We start from the raw sequence: 27,723 nt of genomic DNA, 5'->3' as shown, positions 1-27,723 counted from the left end.
TGATTGCAATGATTTTAACAGTATTTGTTTTCTGTTGATTATGCAACAAATCATAATTTCAGAGGCTTTTACAATACTATTATCTTACAGTTCTGTAGGTCAGAAATCTGACATGAGTGTCACTGGGCTGACATCTAAGTGTTGGCATGTCTGTATTTCCTTTTGAAGGCTATAGGGAAAAATTTGTTCCTTTGACACTTCCAGCTTCTAGAGACAATCTCTGTTCCTTGGCTTATTGCCCGCTTCCTCCGTCTTATAAAGCCAGTAATTACAGAGAGTCCTTATGCTGCCATCTCTGGTTCTCTGTAGTTGAGAATGGTTCTCTACTTTTTAAAGATCCATGTGATTAATTTGGCCTTACCTGGATAATCTAGGATAATCCTCCCACCTCAATATCCTTAACCTTAATTACATCTGCAGAGTTCCTTATGCCATCTCAGAGATGTTTAATATGAAGGAAGTGGAACACTAGCCAGTTCATTAGCTTTTTTTGTTCTTGACCTTAATAGCTGTCTTTATCTACTGAAATCTATCTATGATTTAGACACCCTCTTTGAGTATCTTATCTTGAGTATTAGACTTAGGTTAAACTTAAGAAAATTGTTTTGCTTATGATACTGAGTTAAATACTACACTGCATTTCTAAAGATAATTCAAAAGGAACTTCTGTTAAAAAATGAGATACTCATCTAACTTCAAATCTTGGTAATGTTTTCAGGCGGGGTATATAGCTTTGTAAATAAATCCCAAAGTTCTGATACATTCCAAGGTTTTTTTTGATTGTTTTGTTTTGTTTTTTAGCTACTCATGAAATGGTAAACTACCCTTATTCCACCAGACCATGACATCAGTTAACAAAGTTCTTTTTTGTCATTTGGAAAAATAAGTGTTTTGATTCATTCTCTACTATGAGACTCATTTCTTAACAAAGATTCGAATGTCAGTACTAGAAGCTTGCTATATTTTTCTTAAAATGTATGTCTAACTTACCCATTCTTATATAATGACTAGCTACATCTATATTTAATGGCATATGGAGAAAAAAAGATGGACAGATGACTTATCTTTAAAGGAGAAAGGAAGTTGGTAGGCTTGTTTTTAAACTTTACGTTTTAATCCCTGTACTTTAGTACTTAGCATTTTGTGCATCTGAAGAGCTCTTGTGTTTTGCTTTTATCATTAAATGACTATGGAGTTAATATAGTGTATTTTTAGTTTATCTTTCTTATTTGGGAGTTCAGCATAAGAACTTCAAAATCATGCAGCAAATTCACATCTCAAGAGAAAATTGATATGCATGTTGCTAGGCTTCTGGGGGCATTTAGAGGTATAAGACAGAGCTCTCCCCTTTATTATATTGTAGACCAAGTGGGAAGTAAATCCACATTGGAGAAAATAGAAAACAATACATGACAATACTTCATGATAGATACACATTAATTTTAAGGAAATAAGGGGAGAGGTCTGTTTTTAGTCAAATTGGTTGGAAGCTACAGACATTGAACTGGGCTCTTAAGGAGATAGATTTGCATGTATAGGTTTCCCACACTATCAGAAAGTAGAGTTTTCCTGTGAAACCTTTTGTAAGCTGAAATGGCATAAAGTGAAGAAGCAATTACCTTAGGACACATCTTGCTAATAGATGCACAAAATAACGTGAGATAAAGCACAGATGCTCACTGACACAGTTCAAAACTATGTTGGCTTGATGCTGAGTTTAGTTCCTGAGGAAGGAGCTGGGGGGTGCTGCTGTCACTGTTTGGGGTGCTTGCTGCAAAGCAAATGCTGAAGGCTATTTTCTCTTCGTGCCTTTTTTTTTTTACTAAAGCAGAAATCCTCTTTGATTTCTTTTGGCTAGCGAAAACAGGTATTTGTGTAGGTCTTTTGTAAAAGCAAAATGATGTAAAATGGGCTTCCCTGGTGGCGCAGTGGTTAAGAATCCGCCTGCCAATGCAGGGGACATGGGTTTGAACCCTGGCCCGGAGAGATCCCACGTGCCGTGGAGCTATGAAGCTCGCGTGCCACAACTACTGAAGCCCGCGTGCCTAGAGCCTGTGCTCCGCAACAAGAGAAGCCACTGTAATGAGAAGTCCGCGCACCGCAATGAAGAGTAGTCCCCGCTCGCTGCAACCAGAGAAAGACCGCGCACAGCAACAAAGACCTAATGCAGCCAGGAAAAAAAAAAAAAAAAAGGTGTAAAATGAACTTTTGAAAAGCATAGGATACCTCTATGCTAAGAGGAAAGGATGAAAAAATGCCATCCCAGAACTAACAAAGAATAGAAGTGGGAATGTGTATGATAGTGATTGGGTCATATAAATCTGACACATTAATTGTGTTATAATAATAATGATATTGTAGGCTTTCATAGAATCTTCGCAGTGTTTACATTTTTAAAAGGTCACTATTGAATTTGGTCATTGGGATGTTAGAAAAAGTCTGTAAACTTTTAAAGTCATGCTGAAGTTTTTGTCTCACTGATAATGGCTTCAACTCCATTGATTGTCAGGTTGAAGCTGTCTTTTCTCAGAGTAACCTAAAATTTGTTCAGTGATTTCAAACGCTGTATTCTTCTAACTTAAGACATTATTGTGTGAAAAACATAATTTTATGTAGAGCTACTAAAAATACACTCCCAGTTCATGAGACCATCAATTATAAGAAATATTCTTATTTCAGAGATGTTAAATGTGAAAAAAAGGTGCCGCCTAGAATCAGTGAAATAATGGTAGAATACAGTATGCAGTTAAAATACTCATTCTTCTAAATGTGATTAAATTTGCTTTTAAATATTGGATAGTGGTTATTTCTTATTATATTGGGTTGGCCAAACAGTTCGCTTGGTGAGTGAATACATTGTGCAATAAAATTCTTGGTGAAAATGAAAAATATGTCTTTTATTTTTACTTAAAACCAAATGAACTGTTTGGCCAACCCAGTACTAACAATTTGTTAAAAACCTAAAAATGGGCAAAATTTAAAAAATATTTCCCTATATTAAGTGCATTTTCATATTGTATATGTGTAATGTTTTGTATGTTTTCTGCAAAATTCTATTGGCTATGTTTCTGCGCATCCAAACAGTTCAATTTTTAATCTATCTGACTAGGTAAATACTTTATTACTAGTATACAATATTAACATTTAATTATTTCTTAGTTAATAAATTTCAAATTCATTAACATTTTTATTTCTCTTTCTTTGGAGTAGCCAATCAGTAGGGTTATTTAAACGATAAGCAGGAAATGTTGAAAAATTTCACTTTTTTCTTTAATAGAAATATAGTTGGCTTACGTTTTCTTCTTTCCCAAGGTACAAACTCTGAGCTGTCTAACCCATCTGAAACTGAATCTGAGCGTAAAGACGAGCTGAGTGATTGGTCATTGGCGGGAGAAGATGACCGAGAGAGCCGGCATCAGCGTGACAGCAGGAGACGCCCAGGAGGAAGAGGCAGAAGTGTTTCAGGGGGTCGAGGTCGTGGTGGACCACGTGGTGGCAAATCTTCCATCAGTTCTGGTAGTCTTTTATATACTATGTCAGAATCCTTTCTTGGTAAACAGTATAATTTCATATACGTTAATTCATTTACCAGGGCCACTCATTTTTGGAAGTTTCTCTTTTAACTGTATGAGGAAAATAGTAGAATATATATATATACACACACATACACATAGCAACATAAGGAAAAGCACTATAGAGTGTTTCTCAGTGAAAGTTTAGCTAGAATATTCAGAGTGTTCTTGCTTAGTATAATGGGCTGGGGGCAGAATTGAGAATTGTCAGGGATCCATGGACTAGATTATATCAGGGATACAACCATAACATATTATTGTATGGCAACTTTTAATAAAACCACTCTTAATAAATTTTAAAAAAAGGCTGGATCAAATCATACTTTTTACGGGACTTTAAAGTACTCTCTAGTTCTAGTGATATTCTTCAAGTCCTAAGTTCAGTTTACAGACTTGCAGGGAAATCGTTTCTTATATTGTAGTACATTGTTCACTATTATCAAGGTTTGTAAAATTATAGTATGCTGAATTACAAAGTAAATGTACTTTACCTAGTGTTTATGATTAATGGATAAACTTAGTGTCTTTTGCAAAGATGCTAGCTTGCTAGCTGTTACCAAAGGAAACTTAGAAAGGAAAAATCGTGATTAGGTGAATTTCTTCTATAATTTGATTGGTGGAAGCAATAAATGCACATAGGTAAGATGGGTATTTTTTTTTTCTTATAAATTATATCTTAAATCTTTTCCTTTCCCACCCTCATCCCACCTTACTCCACCTTCCCTCTTTCTTTCTGGAGATGGGAGTACTAGTCAACATTCATTTCCACATTTTCCTATAACCAGTTAGAATTTCTAATTTTTTAGTATGCTTTTTTGTGTAGACTTGTTTTGCTTGCTTCAGTTCATAGTAAGAGATTTCTATTATGTCATGGAGTGCAGGTGTTGAGTATTATTTGGAAATAGTTCATTAACATTGGCACAAAGAAGCAGCAACCACATTGAACTCAGTTATGGAGACAAAAAGCTGTTTCGTGGAATTGATTCATATTAGCTGAATATTTGTTTTCATTTTTATTTCTCTAGCCTCTGGGCAGGATTAGCTAGGAATGTGAATGTAAAAAGTAGCATGTAATAATATACTAGTTCCTAATACGTTTTCAAAACAAGTCAAAGAGAAATGGTAGAAAGCCAAGTTGTCTGCCCATCTTCTGTTTTAATTTTTCATTGCCATTTAAAGGTTTTTATATTTGTTGTTTTTCAGGTAAAATAGTGATACAGAAAACATTTTATCTGAAGACAGAGAGGGTATATTTTTATCGGGGGAAAATTGAAGTTTCTTATCATTAATTGATAAATATAGGTCAGAATATTCCTAATAACTGCAGCTCTCTTAAACAAATATTTCTTGCCTCTGACATGCATATAGTGCTCAAAGATCCAGACAGCAATCCATACAGCTTACTTGATAATACAGAATCAGATCAGACTGCAGACACTGATGCCAGCGAATCTCATCACAGTACTAACCGTCGTAGGCGGTCTCGTAGACGAAGGACTGATGAAGATGCTGTTCTGATGGATGGGATGACTGAATCTGATACAGCTTCAGTTAATGAAAATGGGCTAGGTATGTAAGCACTTAGGGAAAAGATATATATTATTGTATAATATTGTTAATGTATGAAGCTTTTTTAAAAAAAAAAATCCCAAACATATGCAATTCACAAATTGAATTTTTCCTAGTGTTTACTTCAGACGAGGTAGATGGCTTTGTGTCTGTCTTAAATGTCTAGTTCTCAGATTTGTATAGCCAAATAATTTGAAACTGGGAGGGTTTATTAAAGTACCCTTTGATGCCATTAAAACAATACAAATATTCAAACTGCAAGGCACTTAATACTCTTACTGTTCTCAACCAAAATTGGGCTTTCAGTTTGCCTCTTTAAATGTTACTATAAATGACACTAATGAAGGTGTGTATACTGAGTAGGCATTGATTTCCAGAGGGCTAAAATGTCATTAACTTTGGTAAAAAAAGGAAAACTTTATTCCTGAATGATGATAATTTAAATTAAGTCTTAGAGTTTAATCAAGAGTTAAAACCCTCTTAATTTCTGGATGATAATTCCATTTTTAATGTAGTAGGAATGTTTCAAACTACAAAAGTATTTTTCCTGTGAGTAATGTGTATTGTTTTATCTTTCCTGTTTAATTAAAAGGTTCTTTCCCCTTCTTTAAATCTTTGAAGGAAAGAAGTTTTTTGCTTTTTTATTTTTTTTGCTTTGTTTTTGTCAGAATAGTTCATGGTGAACTTTGCAATTACAGATGATAGTGAAAAAAAACCCCAGCGACGCAATCGTAGCCGCAGGCGTCGTTTCAGGGGTCAGGCAGAAGATAGACAGCCAGGTAACTTGCGTGGACCTGTTGACAACACCAGGTTACAAGCATGAAAAAAAAATGTCATGTGTCTGCTTTCTAAATATATTATACTTACGTGTACACCTGTGCATATACATTCAAGATGTGCATTGCATAAATTGTTTACTCAACTAATACGACTACTACTCTTAAGAAAATGCATTCTTCCTTCACACCGTAAATGTGTAGTAAACCCGTCTAATTGAACTAATGTTGTGTCTCAATTTTTTTACATGGAAATACTGTTGAGAAGACCGCTATTTTGTCCACTTGGCAGATTCTGCATTCTTGAGTTGGGGCCTGCCATCCCAGGAACTATGTTGTAGATTGTGATTGAGGTTGATTGGCAAAACTGGGCAGCTTTTGCATGGTGCCTGCTTACTATATCTGGGTTCAGCACCTCATTTTTGTGGGGTTTCTCATACCCACAGTTTAAAAAAAAAGTATAAATGAAAAAGTACTTGAAAGTGTCTTTTTCCTAGTAAGAGGAATGCATGTTATGTTTTTGTTTATTGTAGTGTGATGCCTTTTCCCTTACACCTACTAACTATTCAAATTAATAGTACTTACTTAGTTTTAGAATGTTAATTTAAGTAGATATAATTTTTAGTAACTTCAAAGAAACTTGTTTGCTGTGTCTATACTATCTTGAACATAATTCCATTTCCTTTGTATGGAGAATCACATGTATATTTACAATGAAGAAACTGTGTGCACCAGAAATAAACCCCTTTTAAACTAATCAATTTTGCATTCTTTCCAAAGCAAATTCTTGTGTTTTCCCCAAATAAAGAATGTAAATTCCAGTATCTTTATTTAGAATTTTAAGTTTAGTGGTTGTAGAGACATTTGGGAAAACTGGTTAAGGGTATTATTTCCATTCTTGGGAAAAAGAAAGTTCATGTTTTAAAGATAGTTGTAAATTTAAAAGGAATTAAATATTGTCAAAATAGAAGGTTCCAGGAAATGTTAGTTTTCTCTTCTTTTCTCTCTCTTTAGCATTAGAAATATCTTTTAGATGAAGAGATTGTATTTATTTTGTTTTTTGAAGCTGGCATAGCAGTGCATACAGTTTTTGGCTGTACTTTATAAATAAGGAAATTTAAGCTATTAGTAGTATGGGCTTGAGATAGAATAAATTACAACATAATTTATTAACTAGGTGGATGGGTGGTTCATTACTAAGTCAAAGGACATAAAGGGAATAACGTAAAAGCCTTTGATAAAGAAGAGGAAGAGATTTCTGCATGGTATTAATCGAAACTTGAGTAATTTAGAGTTTTAAATAATTTAGCAATGATTTGTGTTCTTTACTGCATTTATTCCTGTTTTACTCTGTTCTTTGGAAGTACTGATTTCCTCTTTAGAACTCATTGCCTTTCTCAGCGTGCCCTCTACCCCCCAAACCAACACACACACACACCCACCCACCCACACACCCACCCCCACAAGATAGGATAGGTGGAAAAAGCACATCATTTTCTCCTTTGCCCCTGGAAGGAGTTCTACGAAGGCAGCTTCTATCCAAAGTTAATGTCAACATTCTCTGAAATAAACAATTATTTAATTTGTTCTTATTTGCTCAGAATTTCTTGTTGCCCTTGGTATAAATTAAGCAGTGAGTATTCTTTACTAAGAAAAGTATGACAGTATACTGGTGTCCAATGGATTAACTTTGGAGCCCTTAAATTCTAGAGTCCAAATTATGCTGCACAAATTGCCTCAATTTTTTTCTAGATATTGTAAATACTTATTAATCTGTTTTGAACTTTTAAGTGTCTTGTATTATAAAGACTCGCTATAAACAGGTTTTTCTTTGAATTAACTGAGGCTATTTTTAGTTTTACCTCCCTTTGGTAGGGGAGGGGCACTGATAAATTTTTACCTTTCCAGCTAAGTGCCTATTAATTAATTGATAAACTGTATCAAAGTATACTATTCTCTGTCTGTACATAGTGGATGAAGAGTTCTAAGAATTGTCACGTGTTCAAATTTAGCAGTATGTGTCTATGCATCAGGGTTTCCAAGTAGCTGAGTTCTTCCAGGTGTCGCTGAGGGCTCAACCATGGAAACAATGAATTCATTAAGGTGCTCTCCAAACTAGAATACTTCCTAGGATGCTTTTGCTTCTGTGTATGTAGATATAATGATGAAGTGGATTTGATAGTATCCCTCTCCCCAATTTTGGAAACTATTATTAAATGTATTTATAAATTCACTTACAGTGAATTTAAATGACCATTTATAAAGCTCGAAAATGAGCACACTGAGTTTCTTATAATTTGGAGGAAAAGAGACAGTTTTAGACATGAAACATCTTTATTTAGCGGTGTTTCTAAAGATGTGTATTAGTTCTGAATTAAGTTGTTTCCTTGAGATTTAAAAAGATTCATTTTAATAGTTCTAGAAAGTTCTTGGATCTTATAAAGAAAGGTGTCAGCATGTTAATTCATGATTAAGAAAAATGAATTGTAAATACAGTCCAGTTTTTTATTAATTAAAATGATTTATTTTCATATAATTTGAACCTGATGGACTAGTTCTTCCCGTACGTAGTGACTTTAAATTTTAAATTTACCCGAGTTTTAATTCTTTTCGTAATTTACTTGCTCCCATAATTTAAAGTACACCGTATTCCACATAATCAGAGATTTTTCTTCACCAGTTTCTGAGGGAAAGTAAATACTTTGAAAGGAAGAGGCTGATTATTTTGATATTTCTTCAAATCTGTGAATTCTAAGTTGCAAGTCCTTGAAGAGAAAGTTCTGCAGTATAAAGTGAGGCCAGTCCAGTGTACTAGCAGACCAGAGGTAGTTTGTTGCAATTGGGTTGGCAGTAGGGTGTTAGTTTGGGTTAGTCTTTTCCCCTTTGGGTTAGTCTTTTCCCCGTATCCCTACTGCCATTGCAAACACAAACACCTTTTCAGTCAGTCCCTTGAAAAAGATTGGCAAGATGGGGAAAGGGAGTGGTTACTGAATTAATGGTGGACCTTTTCCCACCATGATCAATGGCCACGTTTTTAGGTTGGTGTTCTGTCATCTTTAGTTTGCTTGCACTTTTTTTAGATTACTCAGAATGGTTTCTAGTGTGAAATGTGAAAAAGGAACCATAAAATACACTTGGATATCTTACTGTGCTTTAAAAAAAAATGTTAAAAAAAAAACAAAACCAGAACAACTAATTTCTGAGTAAATCTTTTACATCTTTGATGAAAATTTCAAATTGAAGCATGCTACACCACGATTTGACCCAGTTTGCCCCATTTTTTCCCCCACTGATAAGTGCAAACACTGTCTGGGCTTAGAATGCTGCATTCCCTATTCTTGGTTGTGGATTTCTATGTCAGACTTACCCCACAACTGTAGACTAACCAGAAGCAAATGGCTGGACTCTTGTTGAAGAGGACTTTAATCTAGGCTTCCTCGCTCTCCAGCTTGAAATCTTCCGTAGTCAGCACTAAACTACAGGCACATTTTTCAGGGTTAGTTTTTGGTTGGAGGTGGTACCCAGCTTAAGAAAATTTTGAAATTGGGTAACCCACCATTAATTTATTTTAAAAGTGAAATTACTCTTTATCCATAAATAAACTTTAGAAGTACTTTTTCAACACCTGTAATTTTTTTCTCATCTTCAACAGTCACAGTTGCAGATTATATTTCTAGAGCTGAGTCTCAGAGCAGACAAAGAAACCTCCCAAGGGAAACTTTGGCTAAAAACAAGAAAGAAATGGTAAGGAGAATTTAACCTGTAGGTTTTGGTGTTTTTGTTTTTGTTTTTGGTATGGTTTAGTTTTATTTTCACTTCTTAACTTACTTGTATGATCACTTGTTTCCCCAGTTAGACCAGTAATATTTTAAATACTACTCTTGATTTTGTTTTTGGCCCCAGGTAACTGAAAATATGCATGCTTGAGCCTGAGATACTTTCATTTAGAACTCTAAATAGCATTCGTAAAATTCAGTCTGCCCAAAGATACTGGGCATAGAGACTGTTGCCTTAATTTGGGGAGCAATAGGCTGAATATACCTCTTCTCAGTGGTGGATAAAGACCTTTAAGTTTCAATTCTTTTAAATATTTTAAGGGATTTGATATGTAAATGTGAGTTCCAAAAAAAAGGTGAGTAAGTAGGTGGTTATTTGCGTTACTTAGGGTATTAATGTTTATATCTTTTATATGGTGAGCTTTCCAGGGGTTAAAATGAAATTAGGTGCAAGTTTTCAGTAAACAGGTACAGATTCTTCCTGTGGTTTATGCACCGCTAGATACTAGAGATAAAGAGTTGAAAAGCCCAGAGAGGTGGAGTACATTGGTATTTGTTTTGAATTTTAAGAATGTTTTAATTCTTTGATCCATTGTGGTATGTGAAACTAAAATTATTTATTAGCTAATTAATGTTTATGTAGCTATTTTCCTCCTCAGCTATAGATTTCATTTATAAAGAAGTTGAAAAAGTTGTCTCCCTTTGGCAGGCAAAAGATGTGATTGAAGAGCATGGTCCTTCAGAAAAGGCAATAAATGGCCCAACTAGTGCTTCTGGCGATGAAATTTCTAAGCTACAGCGTACTCCAGGAGAAGAAAAGATTAATACCTTAAAAGAAGAAAATACTCAAGAAGCAGCAGTCCTGAATGGTGTTTCATAAACTGAAGAAGTTCCTAGTTTACAGTTCTTTTACATTACATTTTACAATAGTGCTTGTACAAGCTTGCCAAAGATAGAATATGGATCGCCAGTCTTTACATCGCACTTTCAGTTCCTCCATTTGGAATTCAGAAAGGGGAGGGATCCTGAAGAAATCATATGTTAAACATACTTTGACACCTACTGTGTTATAAAATATATCATCAGATGTGCCTTGAGAATAGTATATGTAACATTAAAAAAAGTTGCTGGCTATAGGAAATGTTATTTTGTTTTCAAAATATGGCAGAGATGGGGGGAGGTGGGTGGGGGGTGGGATACCTAAGGGAATATTCTTTATGAAAGCATTAGCTGCTTTTGTTACATTTTTAATAATATGCAACCACTTCTTCACCTGAGGAAAACTAGAGTGAAATGCAGTCTAAGATATTTTGCACTGAATTGTAATTTCTTCATTAGTTTAGTCTGGAAACTGGTCTGTTTTAATGTGTTTTTAAAATGCTGTATGTAGAGGAAAATCTGCAGGCCACTGGAATACATTTGTTAAATTCTCATCTGCAGGGATACTGGGTGATATTGGCAGTGACTGTTCTACATTGAGGCTTTGTTTGGTTTATTTATTAAAGTGTACAGTATTTAAAAAATCAAACATAGCTTTAGTTAAAACACTAAGCTGAATTAGTCATGTCCATTCAGACATAACCTGAACTACTGAAAAGATCAATTTCCAGAAGGTTTATTCTGTATAAACTACATGTTAGTCTTCAGTAGAGTATCTTTTCCTTTTCTTTTTTCCCCCTTTTTTCTTTCTTTTTTCTTTTCCTTTTTTTTTTTTTTTTTTTTTTGGATTTTGGTTGTTTGATGTGCAATATGTTTTTGTATGCAGGTAGTAAATAAACTTTGATCTTCCATTTGCTGATTTTTAACTTTCTACTTTTTATACCAACTGTTGAAAAGTAGTTGGACCTACTTAAAGGCCTAGAGTAGTATTCTGATTGCTTTTTAAGATGCATTTATACTTGCTCATAAGTAGTAGTAAAATATTAGCTGGTCAATTTATCATTTTGTAATGAATCCTCTGAAATCTTAGTACTTAAAAAAATTTAGTGTGTTAGAATAGAATGGTTTAGGGTATTGATCAGAGATTTGATACTAGGAAAGTCTTTGTAACAAAATCCTAATCATAGGCAACTTTTGGAAGGCATTGGGGTAAAATCCAGAATTTTACTTTTGCCTTTGATTCTTTATTAAAGTTATTTTTATAAAGAAGTACAATGAGCAGTTTTTAAATAAGGAATGTCACTAACTTGATTTTTGGTTCTCAAGGAAATAATTTTAAAGGTTCTCATACTAATGAATGGATTTTTTGTAAATATTTTAGCCAGATGTCTTAATTTTAGGAAGATACAAACTTACGCGAAGTGTGTTGCAAGGTGATATCAAGTAATTGTGGGTTTATGGGAGTTGCTCTACAATATTATATAAAAACTACTGAGCAAGAAGAAAGACAGCTCTTTCACTTGGCATCTGAAAAGTATTTTTTATGTGCATAATTTGTGTTAATTTGTTATGTGCATAAAAAAGCTAAGTGATTTTAATTTATGGCTGAAGGACAATTCAGGTTATAGTTAAAAATATTTGCCAGGTCAGTGTATATAAAACCCTAGCCCTGAAATTTATTACTGTTGAGGTTAAAGATGTGATATTACATGCTTTTTCCTAAAACGCTGATAACTGAAAATTTTAAGGTGTAGTGTGAATAGTGCAGTCCTTGAACATTGAATAATAGTATCAAGTAATTTCATATCCTAATAAAATTACCCACAAATTTTTTTTTTTAATCCACCGAAGTCAGAAACACGTAAAATTGTTGGGCTTTTTATTCTTCTCTTCAATAGTAGAGTTACAAATTAACTATAAGGTATGAGAAGAATTTTCATTAATCCCCAAATCAGTAAATATGGCATAAAGAAAATATGATTTTTCATGTTCTTCCGGGTAGAATATTCACTAAAATCCTCCTGTAAAGACTGTTTCAATGGGAACGGAAGAAACACAAAATCATCTTAAGTGGGTGTAGCCCAGGGAGTTTTTTTAGAACTAATAACCAGATTCTAAGAAATAAGTATTAAGATTTCATTATTTACAAATGACTAATCCCAGTGTCCTTTAAAAATATGTACTGCAGAATCATGATAGGCCTTTTATCTTTTTTTTTTTTTTTAATAGCACATGCTCAGATTCAGAAGTGAAAAGCCCACTCCCCAAAGGTAAATATTCTTGATAGAGGTAGCCTTCCAAACTTAGTTTGAGGGGTGCATCTTTTTTGGCTACTAGTTACATGGAATGTTGCTATGGGAACGCTTGTCAGCCCCCCAGACCCACCCCCCCAAAAGGTTTTGTGCAGCTTAAATATTGTTTCAGCATACATATATGAAATCGTGTATGATATCTGAACTAAATCATGAATTAAGAGCTGAGATTACATGGGGGTAAAAATGGTCTTTTCCTGAAGCCTTGGGAAGCCTAGGATTCTTGGGTTTGGCATCACTCTTCTAAGCCTTCCACGGGCCTAAAACTTTCGCAAAATGGTATGGGTTTCTGTTGACAGGTCAGTCACCACTGTTAAAATTATAATAGGGATACATAAAAGTCTTAATTTTAAGTAACTCTATTTTAATGTGGAGGTAACAGCATATCAAACCAGTGAGTTCATGAAAACTGAGACGTTGCTTAGGACAAGGCTGAGGGAGGTAGTAGCTTAAGTAAATGTTCTTTAAAAAGCAAGTCCAGGTATATACAGACAAGCAAAATAACCAAAGAACAGGAAAACACTAAGCTGGTGTTTTACTATTTGTTCTGGATCTCCATTCATGTCAGCCGTTCTTTTGTGGCTGGGATCCATCACCTTTGGAAGTATTTTTGTAGCTACTGTTTGCTATGAGTCGTGTTTAACCTCAGAAGGGTCTCTGCAGAGTTGGTATGTTAAGTGAATATTGCTGGTAGATTGGGAAATAGCACCTACCATTTGTGTCCTCTGCAAACAGATTGACTTTTTTCAGATTGAAACCAACTAGTTAATATTCTCATAGGCTGTGCCTACAGTGAGCTTGTGCCGTAAGCAGATGATTGGCGGTTATTGGAAATGAATAAAGGAAAATTACTTTCATAGATTTTCTAAGGCTTCAAGGAACTTGGATTTGAACTGGATCTGTGGGTTTAGCAAAATTCCAAAAGGCAACAAGTAGGGTGTGCATTGTAAAATCTCAGTCTCCCTATCTTTGCTATTTACAATTTGGATCCCCTGTACCCTTTATAAGGATATCTGATATAGTGAATTTGCTGATTGCTTATTTTAAAATTTTAGTTTTTTACTAGGATGCTTGAATGGATAATCACTTATAACCCATGATTAACCTACGACAGCATTTGGGTTTTATTTCAGGGAACTTGCAATAAAGCAATAATTGCAATCTGCTATAGTAAAACTTTTGGCAAGTGGTGGTAATTTGAAATTGCACTCAACTGCTGGTTGAAAACGTCAGTTACGTTGAACCATAGGAAATTGCTGGGAGCTGACCAGTTTTGACCCACAGAAGAGACAATTTCTTATGGTTCAACCTAATAATACATTTTAAGGTATAATCATTTACTCCAGAAATCCAAGCAAGGGTCTAATCATCCAGAAAACCCCTAATTATTGGATGAGGGAGGTGCATACTCTATAAGGAAAATATTAATTTTGTTTTTTAAAATGGTTTATCAGTGGGTCACTTTAGAGTCAGATTCATCCATCTTCTATATTACTATTTCAGGGTACTGAAGCACAGAATTGGGAGTTACTATCTTAGTTGTACAAACTTTTTCTATATTCCGTTTCATCTAACTAGAGAGTCCCAGATTAGGTGATCCCATAAAGGCCTTTCAATATAACTTGAGTGTAATCATATGTTAGACACTGTGTGATACTTAACCATAGTCTTGTGTACTCTCAAGGAGTATGCTGAATTAAAATGGTGTGTGTTTTCTATTTATATCTGTCCCAGACATTTCCAGCTATATTGTATGCAATCTAAAGATAAAAAAAGGGCAGAATTATTTTTCACTAACATTCTCAATTTCAAAGCCCCACTATTAAGTATACTAGTTAGCAGTTTCTCAAATTAGGGTGAAACCACAGGGATATTTTCTGAATGTTTCGTACCCTTTTTACTTGATGGATTTTCAAATGTAGCTACTCATTTTCTAGGTTAGAGACTGTTTTCATTACAGAAAATTTCCCATAGTTTTTCTAGATGAACTAATCTGTGCTTAATTGTTCTCTGGAGCTCATACCTCAACCTCTTTGAACTTCATTTTTCACCTTGCTGTTTTCAGGTTGTGAAGAAAAATGTCACGTAAATACTTCACTTGAAATTCCATTAACTGAAACAGCACTAAGGTCACAGCAAGTGTTAACTTGTTCCAGATTATACCCTAACACTGGACTACAACCTTGTCATTGGGTCAGGAATAATAGGTTAACACTGGATAGAAGCTCTTTCTATATCCTATTGCTAAAGCAACAGTTGGCTCTAAGCAGATACACAACACTGAACGACAGTGCCAGCAACAAAAAGCAGAGCTTAAGTCATTTAAGTTTCCTGGTACTCAAGGTTACTCTCAGTCCAGGGTTCTTTAACCAAAAACCTATTCTAGCATTCTAAGTAAGTGCTTTTTACTTTACCTCAGATTTATAGATTTCTTTCTACCATATTCTGTCCTTTTAAGTTTTGGAGCCAGTTTCTAAATTTTCATTGTAATTAACATGTTTGGGGGATCATTTATGTTGAACAAAATATGACCCCATCACTTCTGAAATGCAAAACAACTTTTATAGGTTGTTAACAGAAAGATGCCTTATAAATTCTCACTGAAACAGTAGAACTCAGTATTTTAGCCTGAAGTGTTTAAACTTAAGCTTGGTTAACTCTTAAATGAAGCATTCTGCCTGGGTTAATTTAAATTACTTCTGATACAAAGTTTTCTTTAAGGTAGAACATAAATTTTCAGTGTGCCGAATACTACATAGCTTTTTAGTGTGGCATAGTCCAACATGTTTAGGTTTTTACCCTGTGTTAAGATACTAGTTATCCAGTTTCTTCCACTTCTCATTTTACATCTAGCTGCCTTTTACCCTTCTTGCTTCTGTTTGTTGTGATTTAGAGCACAGGAAATTAAGGATAGCAGAGAAAACTATATAACCAAGCTTCTAGAATCAGAAAATGGGCTTGTGTTCCATCTATTTTCATACATGTTCTCAATTATTTCTTGAATGGTTTGGGTCTGTATGACTTGTTAAATGCTTCTATAGATATTCCCATCATTTGTAAAACAGCTGAAGGCAAGAGAATTTGCTTAAAAATAAGGGTGGAAAAAGATTCTACTTCAGGACCACCCATTACAGCCTACTTTCATCACCAGCAAAGCAGGTTTATAAAGTTTAGTAAGTAGCATAGGACTCCTCTATTGTCAACTTAGAGGCCCAATGAAGGCAAAAGGGAAGAGGCTAAGTAAGGAAACTAAAGCTCTGGTATGCCAGTTCTAAACATTAAGGCTGTGAATAGGCATGTATTAAGGACTAATACATAGAGAACCAAATTATAAATGAACCTAGTAAATTGGAGAAGATATTCAGGGCTTATAGTTTCAGTAGCTGTGCAACTTCAGAAAGCATTTGCTCTAGGTTTTCAATTTCCTATCCATAAAATGTGGAGAAATATTCAGGGCTTATAGTTTCAGTAGCTGTGCAACTTCAGAAAGCATTTGCTCTAGGTTTTCAATTTCCTATCCATAAAATGTGGAGAAATATTCAGGGCTTATAGTTTCAGTAGCTGTGCAACTTCAGAAAGCATTTGCTCTAGTTTTTCAATTTCCTATCCATAAAATGTGGAGAAATCTTCACAATTTAAGTTGGCTGTTATTTTTTCCCCCCCTCTTAACAGATGAGGAAGCAGAGCCCTAAGTGCATAGATACCTTGCTCAAAGTTGCCTGGCTATTATACCAGAAGTTTCACTTGAAACCTGTACCTCCTATTCCCTAGTCCTATATTCAACCATTATCTTCCTCCCTTTTAAAGAAGTCTATATCTGAAAGGACCAGTGGATAAAAAGGGCCCAAGGCAGAAGTGTAATGACAAGTACCAGACACACATCTCAGTACCATCAAGGAAAACATCCCTGGGTTATCAGATTTGTGAAAGGTACCACAGTGTAGAGGTTAACAGCGTAGAACTTTGGGTTTGAGAAAGATCAGTTTTCTCAGCCAGCATGTTGCTTTAGGCAAGTATCTTGACCTCACTGAACTTCAATTTCATTACTTGTAAAATGTAATAGTAACTACTACTGGGTAAGGGGGAAATGCTTAGCACAACGCTAGCACATTGTAAATAGTCAATAAATGTTAATAATACACAAACATTTTGTAAGAAAATACCATTAAAAGATGAAGGCTCTCTTATAGATCATCATACTTGCATCAATTACCATGATCTAGAGCCCTCATAAAAAAGATGACTTTTTTACCCAAGAAAAATGGTAGGTTTGCCTAACAGCTTTCAATGAAATATGGATTCTTCTACTTGAAAAAGGTAAGCCTAGAGAAAATAAAACATTACTATGAAAGAAAAATGTGGTCTGCTGTTCTCCTTAGTATTATTTTAAAGTGGTTTCCATTGTCTCAATACTTATCTTAGAAACAGGTATGCTGTTTTTTGCATTAAACACTCAAAAGTATACCTTCAACATGAAGTTTTCCTTTTTAAAGTTAATGCCTGAATGCCTTTGGGCATATTTTCTATTTGAAAAATTTGCTTTTTAGTTGATAATATCTCTTCTCCTTAATTAAAGCTCTTGTTCATAAACATTTTTTTTGACTAGTCCAAAGGACTGAAATAAAAGGCTAGTAAGCCAGAATACAGTTGATCCTCATTATTAGCGGATTCCTTATTTTCAAGTTCGTACCTCCAAAGTCAACAGTCACGGTGATTTCCTGGTCGGTTGTGGACATGCAAAGTGTGAAAATGAGTCACCCGGTACCTACAAAGTAATGCTCTGCCTTGTTTCAGTTTTCCTACTGTAAATAAGCATCCTTTTCATGGTCCATTTAATGCCAAGTTTTTTGCATTCTTGTCCTTTTTATTGGTGATTTCACTGTTTAAGATGGCCCCAAAGCATAGTGAAGTGCTGCTGCCTAGGGTTCCTAAATGCAAGAAGGCTGTGATGGATTGGCATGAGTTACAATGTTATTGGCTGTGAATTTAATGTTAATGAATCAACATATATTAAATAAGATGTCTTTAAACAGAAACACTTGTAAACAAGATTATATATTCACTGGTTGACAAAAATGTTGTGACCAGAGGCTCACAGGAAACCCCTAGGAAGAGTGGTTCAGGATTCACTAATTTAGTATTCTCAGTGACTTTATAGAACACAACTACTTTGAATAACAAGAATCAACTGTACCTTCATACCCCCTTGTCCCTGGAAACAGCCAAGTGCTTCGTCATACTCTAAATATGACAAATGAACTTGATCAGATTTTGAATGAGGAAATGGGATGGAAAATAAAAGCAGATATACCTCCATTTTGACATGTCCCTAAACACATTCCAGTGCTAAATATGACCACCTCCATTATTTTGACCTTGAAAATCTTTGTGTTCCCCATTAATAACTTTAGGACGATTTAAGAAAGTTCAGATTGTAGGTAGTAGTATTTATCATCTCAGAACTGAAAATTAAGTATTCTGGCTGACCACAAAATAGCTATTTTAACCTCAGGTGTTTTAGATAGGTCCTCTGGTTATGATCCTTACATATTTTTTGTTAGACCAATAGCCATTTACCCATTTGTCATTTAAATATATCAGTGTATGAATTCTCGAGTCCTTAGTTATATTTTGATAACGGAGAGCTTTTCAGTTTCACTAATTGTGTTTTAACAAATGTGAAACTTGATTATGTAAAAAAATAACCAATTAAAGTAGTTTATAAATGGTCAGTCTCTTTTAAGGGGTTAGCTAAATAAAATGTATGTACTTTCTTGATTAAAAACAAGACTTGTATTCTCAAATCTTTATCATACTGTTACAGTTTTTAATGTATGAAATCTGAAACAATTCAGATTTATCACTGATATAAGTGATAAATACATACCTAGATCAATTTCTTAGGTTAAGTTGTGGCTAAATTCACTTTTAAGTTCAAGGTTCTAAGTGGTTCGGGGAGTCCTCTGTACCTTGAACAGCCGCCTGTCTTAATGAGATGAGCCCCTACTATAACAACCTGTGCTAATTCCATCATATTTATTACACTGTATTTTAATTATTTTCACATTGTATTTTAATTATCAGTTTATCAGTCTCCCATCAGATTGGGGATTCCTTCAGGGAGAGACTATCTTGTTCACCTTGTCTTGAAATAGGTACCAAATTATTTGACAAATGAGTAATGAACACTTCAAATGGCATGCATTTATCCATAATTATTGAGTATTAACCTACAAATATTCTATAATCCGATTTTAAATCCTCAAATTTATACCAAGGCTTTCATTTAGCTTATGCTAATTTTTAAAATGTGTAGCTTTGAGGCATTTTATTATAAAAAGCTGGTACTCATATACATAAATGAGTAAGAACTTAAAATTCATCATACATTTACTTCATTTTTTAGCTTGACCTTCTAGTAAATCTTTAGCTTCATTGATTTTGGCTGCTATATAAGGAGATCCTCCTACAGGAAGAAAAAAAAGGAATAGTTATAATATGGACTCTCCAATTTCTGCTTCGTGAAAAGCTATTCTCTTGCTTCAAGAATTCCTATGCTTATCTAAGAGGTGAAATGAGCAGAAATGAACTTTTGACTTTTTTAAATAACTGTGGCACTGGAACTGGATGACCAAAAACATGGTTAATATATTTGACCAATGGGAGGGAGATTTCCACAAAAAATGGCACCTTTTGAAAAAGCTTAAATTGATAGAAATAAGATTTAAAAAAATTCTCATACTTATGTGACTTTGAAATAGTGTAAGTTAACTTTTCATGATGATCACAAGTCATAAACACCAATTTATCGTACTGTGTTATTTTAAAACCATGAAATTTTCAGAGGTGCTGAGCTTAGTTGGGAAGACCCCACTTTGCTTTATATCCTTTTCCTGTTATCAACAGTCCCTTCAGGATGTCACCTACATCTGCTTTCCTACTAAACTGCAGCAGTGATTTGAGTGATTCTCAAAAAAGTGTGGCCCTCAGACCAGCAAGCACCAGCAATCAGTAAAAAGCTTAGTTAGGATGCAAATTTATGGGCTCCACCCTAGACCTACAGAATCAAGAGCCTTCCAGTTAGTATAAGCTAAGTTTTGTAAAAGGTTATGCAGTCAGATACCAACCAATTACAACCCTGTTTAAGCTCAAAACCCTCTTTCTTAATGACAGGCTTCTCCTGTAAAGTAAAAGGACTTAAACACTGGAACATGGATTTTGTGGTCTACATTTTGGTATTCCACTTGATCTTTCAACACAGCCTAGGCTGCTTAGAAGTGTATCAGAAACTAATAAATACATCCTATAGGTTTCTAACTAGGTAACCACTAGTTAAAAGGTCTAAATGGATAGGAAAAAAATTAGAAGTTTTATTAGTTTCATTAACTGAAATTCAACATTTTCCTTAGGTAAGAATGTAGACACCCCCCACCCCAAACAGTAGTAGTAGTAGCAGTATTTGAGACTCACTATTGTAAGTCACATCACAACTGCAGATCTCAAAACACGGTTAATGCTTATCACTACTTCCAAATTATAGTAGTTACTAGATCTGCTGATTAGTCTATAAATTTTTCACTCAGAACTTACTCTTTTAAGATACCTAAACAAATGGATCCAGCCTGGGAGACACTGCTCACAAACAGATCTAGGCATTTCCCTTATAATAGCCAAGAATTAGATACAAAATTATCCTATTAATAACAATTAGTTACTCCAACAAAATGTGTTAACAATAGTTTAATGATACTTACCCTTGTCTGGGTGATTTAAAAGCATAATTCTTCGATGAGCATCTCTTATTTTTCCCTTATTGGCAGTAGGGCTAATTTAAAAAGGAAAAGGTATTGTATACTTCAGAGTAGTTCTGAGTCACATTAAAAAACTATATAAAGGTCAATTAAAAATTATGAAACTGAAAAAAAATTGTGAAACGAGTAAGTCAACACAACAGTATGAAAAGCTATTTGGGAACCTCTTCTCTAACACACTAGGAAGTTAATATTCTGAATCACAGAACTAAACAGAGCTCCTTAGAAAAATAAGGCATTCTTAAAAATTTAGTTGAACTTTTAACTATTCATTACAACAATCCTTTTATTGAAAAGTATGTTTAAATATGTTTAAGTATTTGGAAATGAAGGCAGAATTTCATCACAAAAAAATTTGTTACTCCGTTACAGAGAACAATATTGAGCACTGTGATTATCTGTTGAAAAATCTACCTTCAATGAGTTAAAAAGTACTCATGCGTCATTAGACCTTCTCATTGGACTTTTGTAGGGAATCTTTAGATCTTAAAAATGTAATAGGTGGAACTTCCCTGGCAGTCCAGTGGTTAAAACTCCATGCTTCTACTGCAGGGGGCATGGATTAGATCCCTGGTCAGGGACCTAAGATCCCGCATGCCGCACAGTGCAGCCAAAAAAAAAAATAAAAATTTAAAAAAAGTGTACATAATAGAATAACTCTCTCCTAATAAAAGAGAGAAGGTCTTTCTTACACTTGCTTATAGCTCTAAATTTGGAAGAAAAATATGAAAAATGTGAGAAATTATTTTACCTTACACCTAGTATTAATGCTGCTTCCCGTTTTGTCATTTTGGGTTCAAACCCACCTCTGTAATAGCCACCACTGAAGGCCTGAAAGTGGAAATACATTTGTAAGAAAAGATTATCAAACTGAAAGCTGCTAAAAAATGTCTATAAATGTTCACAGAACCAGCAGAAAAACTAAGACACTTCAGAAAACTAAGTGCAGTTCCTATGGTATTTTAACTTTATAAATAGCAACAAATATTTTAATGATCATTAAACATCCATATTTTTCCCCCCCAGACAATCTAAACTGTCTTGAAGATACAAGACAAAATAACAGTGCCTCAAAGCCAGTTCTTCTGGGAGTGAAGGGAAGATTATTCCAAGCTAGCCATGTTCTAGATAAAAATTTGATCTCAGAATATGACTACATGTTTTAGAACAAGTGCTTTAGAGGATTCAGAGATCTTTTGAGACAAGTGGTTCAAGGACATTTTGAGGTTCAAGGCAACTACTAAAACAAGACTTTAAGATATATATTGAGAAAATCAGGCTATTAGATACACTGACCTTGGTATGTCAGAAATTATATTGGTAAAACCTACCATTACCCTACTCTGTCACATTCAATCATAACAATAAAAAGCAATACTCTACAGGCTGTCAAAATCATATTCATTCTGAATTTAGACCACAGAAGGTATGATCATCACATTCAGTCATACTCTAGAGCCCAATTAACTGAAGTGTTACCCAAGTAATATCTGTTAGGGAGTGCCAGAACCACACAGTAAAAATGGATCACTTCAGACCCCTAGATCCCTCTGTGTTTGTGATGCAGAGCAGATGATGCTGAAGGTAATGGTGTATGAACAATAAAGTGATATTAACTTTCATGATACTAAAACTGTTAACACCTCTTCCCCAAATCTGTCACATGTAACATTTGATTCTTTAGGGTAGCACCATTACAAAGCTCAGAACTTCTAAACCTTCTTTGTGGGAAGCAAGAGAAGGGGTCCAAAGCAATCACTTAGAACTTCATGGATGTCTGGCTCTAGGCTTCATACACAGACAGCAAAGAATTGGCAAAAATCTTGAATAAGAAGTCTTACAGATTTTGGTAGACTTTGAAAAACTTGCTTTACTTGAGGCTCCATATGCTTCATGGCTTGCAAAGCGTAACGGCCTAAAAACAAAAGCAATAAAATAATTAAAAAGTCCGCAACCTCCTCTACTTCGGTTCCACCCCCAAACCATAAACAAACCTGCAAATCCTGCAGCAGCAATGGTGAGTCCAACTGCTACCACTGTACTGGCCTGGTAAGGGGAAGCAGAGTAAAATATTCATTTCTCTCATTCTCACCCTTCCCTATCATGCCCATTCTCCCATTCCAACTTATTACAAGTTTTATTTCAACGGGAGAAATAACTTTTAGGATGAAAATATTCTGCCCAATGATCCTGCAAATTTTATATCCAATGCATTGAAAAGGTATGGGATTTTTCACTCAGGAAAAAAAAAGCCAAGTCGATTTGCTTATTTACTTATACAACAGTGAAAAGGGTAATTCCCCTCCCCTTGAAAACTTCTCTTTCACCTCCGGGCAAGTGAAGTCACATTAAAATTCAATCAAGAGCAACGGAAATAAAGTTTCTGCCAGAGAAGGGAGAACTGTTTACAGAGATTTCCTGTAAATTCTGATTCACCGTTAAACGTAGGCTTAACTAAGAGACTAGCTTCTCATAGCACCTTCGGCCAAATACGTTCAGGAATCGAGAAGAGGTGTGTCAGCAAGAGAAAAGGGGAAAGAGCAATGTAGAGAAAGGACTGCGAGGATGTGTTAGGGGAACAGCAGGTATAATCAAATGCGTTTCCACTAACCTCCGAGCCCCACGGACGGCAGGCACAAAGGCCCGAGAGGGGTGAGGCAACAGCTCTGTGTCCTAGAGGGTGACTCTCCGGGGCGCTACACCCCCAGCTCTGAGTCGCATTAGGGAGACATCTGCGGCTCCTCTCCTCCCAGACCTTGAGCAGAGGTTAAGGCCTGGGCCTGAGATCGCCCAAGAGGCCCGAAGGCGGAACTCACCATGGTTCCCGCTCGGCTCCTCTGCTTCCACCGGGAGCGCGGTTCATCCCACCCCACCAACTCTACGCCTCTACCACAAAGCGACGCGGCCACCACCAGCGCGTACAAACCGCCCAGACACTGGCGCCCCAGGAAATACGGCAGTGGCGGCCGTAAACTAGGCCGGAAAACTGTCGTAAAAGGGGACAGCGGACGGGAAGGAAATGGTCGCTCAAGCCGTGGGCAGGTGGAGAACACGACTTCGGATTGGTTGGTGGGTGGGCGGATCACCTCCTTGCTGGGCTCAAAGGTGGGGCTTTTCCTTGTTTTGTCCTTTGCGCCTGGGCCTAGAGTATTTGGAAATTCTTTCGGGGAAGGGTATTGGTATAGAAGGGCGTGAGCAAATACGGTGTAGCTACACTCTGAACGTTTTTTTTTTTTTTTTGCCTGCATCTGAGCATCTCCATTTCGCATTTATTTTGTTTATAACTGCCAAGAGTAATGAATATTCTTAAACATGCCGTAACAAGTCCACCATGAAGGCAAATAAGTATGTAGCGGCACAGTATAGCAAAAAGATGTTCCAGAAAATCAAAGGAGCAAACCACATTGTTTCGGGGGTTCTGTAGCATTCATTTATTTAGAATACTTTGTTTAAATATGTGACTTGACAGGAACTTGTGTGAAAGTTTGGCGTTTGGTTTTGTGGAATGGAATTACTACTTAAAGGACAGTTAATATTCTGATCATGGGATCTCAAAATCACCACAACTGAAAAATGCTATTTAAAATTTCTCCCCTTCTCAAAGTAAAAAGTAGTGTTTGGTTTTGCCCTTACAGAGTATGTTTCATATATCCCTACATAAAAGGAGAAGAGAAAAATAATGGAGACAGTAATGGAAATTTTACAATGTGATGTTTGGATGATCAAAATAAATTTGGAGTTAATTCCCACTTCGAACTTACAAAGTATTAGGAGTCTGTTTACATTGCAATGAAATTCTGCTTTGATGAGGTCGTTGGTTATTAGACAAATATGTGAATTTGTTGGCTTTCTTTTCCTCATCTATAAAAAGATTCTGCATTTGGATCTCCAAGATAGCCATGAGATTTTTGTAATGAAATGTATTGTCAACAAACGATCCAACACTAAGACCCTAGTGTTAAGTGTACATCTTCCTCTTTTGCCCCCTTTTATCTAGTTTTTAACCCAACAACTACAAAAGAAATAATCAAGTGGGACATAAGACCTTGGGACCAAAATGGCCAGAAAAAACTAGACTGCTACGTTCAAAATTTCCTGTTATGTATAGTTTTGATGTATACAAACTATGATATGCAGCTTGCTTGAGGAACACAAACCTAGCCTCAGGAAACCAGTGGTGGACAACACAGGGAGACATTTGAAGTGGAGATGGCTCTGTTTTGGGAAGCAAATCAAACTAGATGCACAACCTGTCTCTGTCACTGACTAGTTGTGTGAATTTGGACAAACTTGTCCAAAAGGAATAACTATTCCTGACTCTGAGTTTTCTCATTTGTAAAACAAGGGTAATGATGGCTACCTTGCTAAATTTTTTTAAGGATAGAGATGTACATTGTGTGTTCTATACATAATTATCACTCAGTGTAGCTGTTATTATTATGAGGGAAGTCAGAGTGCAAATTGGTGTGCAAAGTCCTTCCCAATTCTCATGACACTTCACTCATGGTTGCAAGCCTGGTAATCCCTTCCCTACCCACTAAGGGCATGGAAAGAACCATTAAAAGCAATTTTTAAAAATATCTATTGACTGGGACTTCCCTGGTGGCACAGTGGATAAGAATCCACCTGCCAATGCAGGGGACACGGGTTTGATCCCTGGTCCGGGAAGATCCCACATGCCGCAGAGCAACTAAGCCCATGCGTCACAACTACTGAAGTCCGCACACCTAGAGCCTGTGCTCCACAACAAGAGAAGCCACTGCAAGAAGAAGCCCGTGCACCGCAACGAAGAGTAGCCCCTGCTCGCCACAACTAGAAAAAGCCCGCGCGCAGCAACGAAGACCCAATGCAGCCAAAAATAAGTAAAAAATTAAAATCTTTAAAAAAAATGTCTACTGACTGATGAATGGATAAGTAATCACTCCTTGTTTCTTCTAGCTTATGGTGTCTGCTAGCAGACCTTGACTTGTGACAGCATAACTTCAATCTTCAAGGAGGGCCAGTGTCTTGAAATCCCTTTCTACTCTGTTTTCGTGTTGCCTTTCTCCTTTGTGTGTAGAATCTCCACTGCCTCCCTCTTAAAAGGTACATATAATTCCATTTAGACCCCTATAATCCAGGATAATATCCCCATTTCAAGATCCTTAACTTAATCATAGCTGCAAAGACTTTGTCATATAAGGTAATATTCATGGGTTCCAGGTTTTAGGACTTGGTATCTTTGGGGGCTATTATTTCGTCTACCATAGAGAATAAGAGAAGACAGAAGAGGGGACTAGCAGGGACAAGAGAATGAGAAAAGACTCAAGCACATATGCTCAATTTCTCCTCCCACATTTGTCAACCAGGCAAATCACTTCTTGGGGAGGAATAAGTGAGAGATGAGAGGGAGTAGCTAGAAGTACTCTTGAATTGTGGCTTTCAAACACTTTCTGACCATAATTCTTAGTAAGAAATATTGGGTTGGCCAAAAGGTTCGTTTGTTTTTTTTCCGTAAGATGGCTCTAGTAGTGCTTAGTTGTCTTCTTTTTTTAAAAAAATTATTTATTTATTTATTTTTGGCTGCATTGGGTCTTCGTTGCTGCGCTTGGGCTTTCTCTAGTTGTGGCGAGTGGGGGCTACTCCTCGTTGCGGTGTGTGGGCTTCTCCTTGCGGTGGCTTCTCTTGTTGTGGAGCATGGGCTCTAGGTGCGCGGGCTTCAGTAGTTGTGGCACGCAGGCTCAGCAGTTGTGGCTCGCGGGCTCTAGAGCACAGGCTCAATAGTTGTAGCGCACAGGCTTAGTTGCTCCGCGGCATGTGGGATCTTCCTGGACCAGGGCTCGAACCCGTGTGCCCTGCTTTGGCAGACAGATTCTTAACCACTGCTCCACCAGGGAGGCCCCGCTTAGTTGTCTTTAGCTTCATTTGAAACAATTTTTTTAGACTGTATTGTGACAGCTGTCATGTCAGCATGCATTGTAAAAAAAAACTTATCAAAATTGGTGAATTTTTGTGTAGCCATTTTAATATTGAAGATGGAAGAAAAAAGCAACATTTTTGGCATATTATGCTTTATTATTTCAAGAAAGGTAAAAACACAACTGAAACACAAAAAAGGATTTGTGCAGTGTATGGAGAAGGTGCTGTGACTGATCGAACATGTCAAAAGTGGTTTGCGACGTTTTGTGCAGGAGATTTCTCGCTGGACGATGCTCCACGTTCGGGTAGACCAGTTGAAGTTGATAGCGATCAAATCGAAACATTAATTGAGAGCAATGAATGTTATACCATGCGGGAGATAGCCAACACTCAAAATATCCAAATCAAGCATTGAAAATCATTTACACCAGCTTGGTTATGTTAATTGCTTTGATGTATGGGTTCCACATAAGTTAAGCCGGGGGCGGGGGGGGGGACCTTCTTGACTGTATTTCCGCATGCGATTCTCTACTTAAATGTAACGAAAATGTTCCGTTTTTAAAACAAATTGTGATGGGCGGTGAAAAGTGGATACTGTACAATAACGTGGAACAGAAGAGATTGTGGGCAAGAGAAATGAACCACCACCAACCACACCAAAGGCCAGTCTTCAACCAAAGAAGGTGATGTTGTGTATATGGTGGGATTGGAAGGGAGTCCTCTATTATGAGCTCCTTCCGGAAAACCAAATGATTAATTCCAACAAGTACTGTTCCAATTAGACCAACGGAAAGCAACATTCGATGAAAAGCGTCCAGAATTAGTCAACAGAAAACGCATAATCTTCCATCAGGATAACTCAAAACTGCATGTTTCTTTGATGACCAGGCAAAAACTGTTACAGCTTGGCTGGGAAGTTCTTATTCATCCACCGTATTCACCAGACATTGCAGCTTCGGATTTCCATTTATTTCGGTCTTTACAAAATTCTCCTAATGGAAAAAATTTCAGTTCCCTGGAAGACTGTAAAAGGCACCTGGAACAGTCCTTTGCTCAAAAAGATAAAAAGTTTTGGGAAGATGAAATTATGAAGTTGCCTGAAAAATGGCAGAAGGTAGTGGAACAAAAGG

General features: G+C 36.1%; 2 protein-coding genes across 11 annotated transcripts in view; one reads left to right on the top strand and one right to left on the bottom strand.

Annotated features, from left to right (window-relative positions):
- Positions 1–10,864, top strand: part of FXR1 (FMR1 autosomal homolog 1) — a 56,112-nt gene extending 45,248 nt beyond the window's left edge. For 3 of the 5 annotated variants that reach the window (XM_061194450.1, XM_061194448.1, XM_061194451.1), the window contains exons 14-17: positions 3,313–3,516; positions 4,941–5,141; positions 9,570–9,661; positions 10,403–10,864. In XM_061194450.1, the coding sequence (XP_061050433.1) occupies positions 3,313–3,516; positions 4,941–5,141; positions 9,570–9,661; positions 10,403–10,573 (668 nt within the window). In that variant the 3' untranslated portion in view covers positions 10,574–10,864. Of the gene's footprint in view, positions 1–3,312; positions 3,517–4,940; positions 5,142–5,839; positions 5,921–9,569; positions 9,662–10,402 lie in introns of all 5 variants that reach the window. The other 2 variants (XM_061194453.1, XM_061194452.1) reach the window with 2 other exon arrangements.
- Positions 5,727–23,597, bottom strand: DNAJC19 (DnaJ heat shock protein family (Hsp40) member C19). Of its 6 annotated transcripts, none has more exons than XM_061194454.1 (7): positions 23,512–23,587; positions 22,690–22,741; positions 22,537–22,610; positions 21,447–21,526; positions 20,639–20,709; positions 19,273–19,350; positions 5,892–5,935 (listed from the first exon to the last, which is right to left on the bottom strand). In XM_061194454.1, exons 1-6 carry the CDS (start codon positions 23,512–23,514, stop codon positions 19,280–19,282), a joined length of 351 nt encoding a protein of 116 aa, XP_061050437.1. In that variant the 5' UTR covers positions 23,515–23,587; the 3' UTR covers positions 5,892–5,935; positions 19,273–19,279. The 6 variants fall into 6 exon arrangements, with proteins under 6 accessions (XP_061050439.1, XP_061050437.1, XP_061050438.1 ...); XM_061194455.1 differs by lacking the exon at positions 5,892–5,935 and adding an exon at positions 17,727–18,125; XM_061194456.1 differs by lacking the exon at positions 19,273–19,350 and having other exon boundaries at positions 5,727–5,935.
- Positions 23,598–27,723: the final 4,126 nt, after the last annotated feature.

This window comes from Eubalaena glacialis, chromosome 6 (genome assembly GCF_028564815.1).
Source record: "Eubalaena glacialis isolate mEubGla1 chromosome 6, mEubGla1.1.hap2.+ XY, whole genome shotgun sequence".
Lineage (NCBI taxonomy): Eukaryota > Metazoa > Chordata > Mammalia > Artiodactyla > Balaenidae > Eubalaena > Eubalaena glacialis.
The sequence above is the reverse complement of the archived record's forward strand: the minus strand, read 5'-3'. Positions and strand labels throughout refer to the sequence as shown.